The sequence below is a fragment of the Pygoscelis adeliae genome, unplaced genomic scaffold, assembly GCF_000699105.1.
Source record: "Pygoscelis adeliae isolate BGI_AS28 unplaced genomic scaffold, ASM69910v1 Scaffold141, whole genome shotgun sequence".
In the NCBI taxonomy this organism is placed as follows: domain Eukaryota; kingdom Metazoa; phylum Chordata; class Aves; order Sphenisciformes; family Spheniscidae; genus Pygoscelis; species Pygoscelis adeliae.
Genome location: NW_008824231.1, coordinates 683,649 through 687,716, shown reverse-complemented (window position 1 = coordinate 687,716; position 4,068 = coordinate 683,649). Strand labels below are relative to the sequence as shown.

The following is a 4,068-nucleotide window of genomic DNA, read 5'->3' as shown; positions in this document are numbered from 1 at the left end:
CTGTCGACCAACACCCCCAGGTCCTTTTCCGCCAGGCATCTTTCCAGCCCCTCTTCCCCAAGCCTGTAGCGCTGCGTGGGGTTGTTGTGGCCAAAGTGCAGGACCCGGCACTTGGCCTTGTTGAATCTCATACAGTTGGCCTCGGCCCATCGATCCAGCCTGTCCAGGTCCCTCTGCAGAGCCTTCCTACCCTCGAGCAGATCAACACTGCCGCCCAACTTGGTGTCGTCTGCAAACTGACTGAGGGTGCACTCGATCCCCTCATCCAGATCATTGATAAAGATATTGAACAAGACCGGCCCCAAAACTGAGCCCTGGGGAACACCGCTCGTGACCGGCCACCAACTGGATTGAACTCCATTCACCAAGAATCCACAAAGAAAATGTTTTAATACTTCTAGCACCAAAATTAGTCTTTATATTACATGGTCATTTAAACTGAGATTTTTTTACATTGACACCCTTGTGTTGTACAGAATGGGACAGTAGAATTTAAATAGGTATTTCATTGGACATCTGACAGATTTTGCATTTTCTACTGAAACTGGTGGGAGAAGAATTTATAGCAGTTTCTTGTTTGTGTTACGAAGAACTGATATGATATTGAGTGGCAGAGTTGTATATTGTTTTAGTTCCTTTTGAGAATCCATGTGTCTATGAATGATAAATTTAATTTATTTTGCAGTTAAGTACTTGTTTTCTCTGAATATTCAGAGTATTTTTAAAGACGGATATCTCTGAGGATCTAAAGTGACCTTTATGAGCATAGATGATGTCACCCTTGATGTACTCCATTGAACTAATACAAAGTATAGCTTGTTAGAAGGAGTGCCAGGGAACCTTTTGTGAATGAAGGTTGAATGGTTATTTTGAAAAGCTAGGACAAGCCATTAGATTTAGATTATTTATGCAAAAGCTTTGTAGTACTTCGTTCAATGTTTCTCTTGTGGGTTGTGTTTTGTTTTGTTCTGTTCTTTCCTTTAGTCCACATCCTGTAACAGTAATACACTTTAAATGCTTTGTTTTACTAGACGTACGAAGGACCACACAGCACAGAAGAAGTATGTATATACCATTCTGGTGTACCTATATTTCATGAAGGGTTAGTATTCAGCTAACTTCAATTTTTTTAATTAGTCTATTATATGTTCCTGCTTTCTTTGTACATGTTGCCTTGTTTTCATTCTGTATTTCTTCAGTCAAAAATGGCAATGTTAACAGTAATATTGCATAAAGGAAAGATCTTAAGTACACACAGTAAATAGTGTCCTAAATACTGTTTTTTAATTACTTTGCAAACTTTCAAGGATGAAGTATTGGAGCTGTTGTAAAAGAAAAACATCTGACTTCAATACGTTTTTAGCTCAAGAAGGCTGCACAACGGGAACACATGTATGGACTAAAAAGGATGCAGTAAGTAGCATTAATGTTACATTCTGTAGCTGGCTGTTCTGAATTTTGAATACTCAAATGTAGTTAGTAGCTTGATTGAGTTATTACTGTGGTCAAGCTGTTACAGATCGCTACTTCTGAAATAATATGGAGGATATTATGCACAGCATGACAACAGAGAAATGGAGTTTGAAGTAATCTGTGGTAGAAGTTTACTTGTAATAGAGTACAACCTTTCATTTTAGTGATACATATAGTTTCACTATTTTATAGTAAACATGTTTTTGGCAAACTCAGGGGAAAAAAATAGCAGTCTTCTGCTTTGTGAGTTAAGGAAGTCTATGGTATTCCATATAGAATATATGGAATTCTATATAGAATATATTCCATATATTCCTTTAAAATAAGATGATTAGAAGTCTTTCCTCCCCCAAAGACCGTGAAGCGAGCAGCCGTACATGTTCTGTAGTAAAATAACTGTACTTCCAGTTTCATTCACGGTAGTTGAGTTGTTGTTTAGGTAGGGATGGCAGGGCAGATAAGGACGATGAGGTTCCATGGGTGGGGATGGAAGGGTCTCTTTCTGTCTAATCTGGATTCTGTTTACACGTCTGAATATTTTTCTGGTCTGAATCTAATGCAGTGTTTTGGTTTGGCTACCAGTATAACAAATCCAGAGAGAGCATCTGTTTAGTTTGTAGGTATTTCATTGCAATGTTGGGAACAAACTGCAGAATTACAAGGTGAAAAATATTTCCATTCAAGGTTTAAAAAGGTTCTTAGAGAATATTATAGAATGTAATAATGGAATAGACACTTCAAAAACTTTAGCAGGTCACATGTTGGATGCAGGTGGACACAAAATTCTTGTTACGAATATATTGTCTATTGCTGAGGCAAAATGGGTTTGATACTGCAAACATCAGTAACATTTAACAGAACGAAATAAAGGTATATTATAGACAGTATAGTTCTGTTACCTCATTCTGTAACAATTACTTCACAAGTCCTTTACTTCCTTTAAGTCATGGAATTGCTCCTGGCTTTGAAGATTTATGTTTGTGTTTAAGAAGTATTTTCTAATACAGAAAGGAGGGATTAGAAAAAAAAAAGCTGAAGTTGTAAGCCTAAAGCAGGAGAGTATTCTTGTAAAGAATTTACCCAGATGTTAAGAAACTATGTGTGTATTAATTGTGTCTATATTGGGATAATGGGCTTCTAGCTAACGGGGTTTTTTACTTTACCTTTTTGCTGTTATTTTGGGTTTTTTAACTGTTTCTTTTTCCTGCATCAGAGAACAGAGGGTAATATTCAATAATTTTTTGCAGTAATATGAAAGTTTCTTGGAGTCATGGCTTTCTTTTTCTTTGATTGGTTCCTTTCTACTACCTGCTGGATAACTGTAGTCTTGGAAAGGAAGTTAATCCAACAAGTAACATCTTTTTTTTTGTTGTTTTGGTTTTTATTTTTATTTTTTATTTTCTATCACAATGTCCGAGTTTCTTACTGTAGTCTCTGTCGTAAGCATTGGTTTTCTCACTTCTAATGTTTGTCAGGGACCAGTAGCTGAAATACTTCATAAAAAAAAAGATATAAGTGGAGTCTTCCAATCTCCCGTGAACACGCAATATAGTCCTTTATTAGCTGTGCTTATTGGCTATTAAAATAGCCCTGGGTTTTATCCTCATTAATCTTGTAAAAATACTCCTGAATGCAATTTTAAGTCTTTTCTTTGTAACTTTTCCTTAAATAGGGGAAGAAGGTAGTTCCATGCAGGCATGATTGGCACCAGACTGGAGGAGAAGTGACTATTTCTGTATATGCTAAAAACTCTGTTCCTGATTTGAGCTATGTAGAAGCAAATAGCACAATGGTGAGTATCTACCTTAAGATGTAATTATTTTTTTAATTCTTACAGCAGCTTGGAGTTAGGTAAATCTGGCTTCTGCTTTATTTACAAGGCAGAGGTAGAATAGCATAAGAATCTTATTCAGTAATGACTTTTTCTTGGCATTTCTGTTTGTTCAAGTATGCATGGCATTTTTTTCCTCTTCTGTTTGGACATCTGTACTTTAATGTTTTTTGGTTGTTTTTTTTTTAAAGCTGCAATATAATATGTCAAAAAAATCTTTAATTTTACTTCCGCAATTAAAACCTGAGTGTGATGGATTTGCATCACCATATGTGTAAATAATTATAGATTCATAATTTCACTGTATTTGGCTTACTGTAATTTAATATAGTTCTTCACAGTATGCAGTTTCACAGCTACTAATGTTAAACAAGTGTTAAAACGCTTCTCTGATGTCTTAATCACACATTTGGAGAAAATGATACAGCTTCCAGGATGTATATATGGCCACTATTGACTATGGTACTGTATCAGAATATATTAGAATAGATTTTCACTTACATGTCTGAGGGACAATTTGATCACTTTGCTTATTGTAGAATCTGAGTCCTAATGTGATACAGATCATAGAGATCATAGAATCATTAAGGTTGGAAAAGACCTCTAAGATCATCGAGTCCAACCGTCAACCCAACACCACCGTGCCCACTAAACCATGTCCCTAAGCGCCTCATCTACACGTCTTTTAAATACTTCCAGGGATGGTGACTCAACCAGTTCCCTGGGCAACACGTTCCGATGTTTAACCACTCTTTCAGTAAAGA

At 36.3% G+C, this 4,068-nt stretch overlaps 1 protein-coding gene across 1 annotated transcript in view; it reads left to right on the top strand.

Moving 5' to 3' along the window:
* The window catches only part of CHORDC1 (cysteine and histidine-rich domain (CHORD) containing 1), an 82,072-nt gene that overhangs the window by 71,698 nt on the left and 6,306 nt on the right, over window positions 1–4,068 (top strand). The window contains exons 8-10 of the mRNA XM_009334866.1: window positions 1,032–1,102; window positions 1,308–1,413; window positions 3,146–3,265. Coding sequence (XP_009333141.1) covers window positions 1,032–1,102; window positions 1,308–1,413; window positions 3,146–3,265 — 297 coding nt within the window. The remainder of the gene's footprint in view (window positions 1–1,031; window positions 1,103–1,307; window positions 1,414–3,145; window positions 3,266–4,068) is intronic.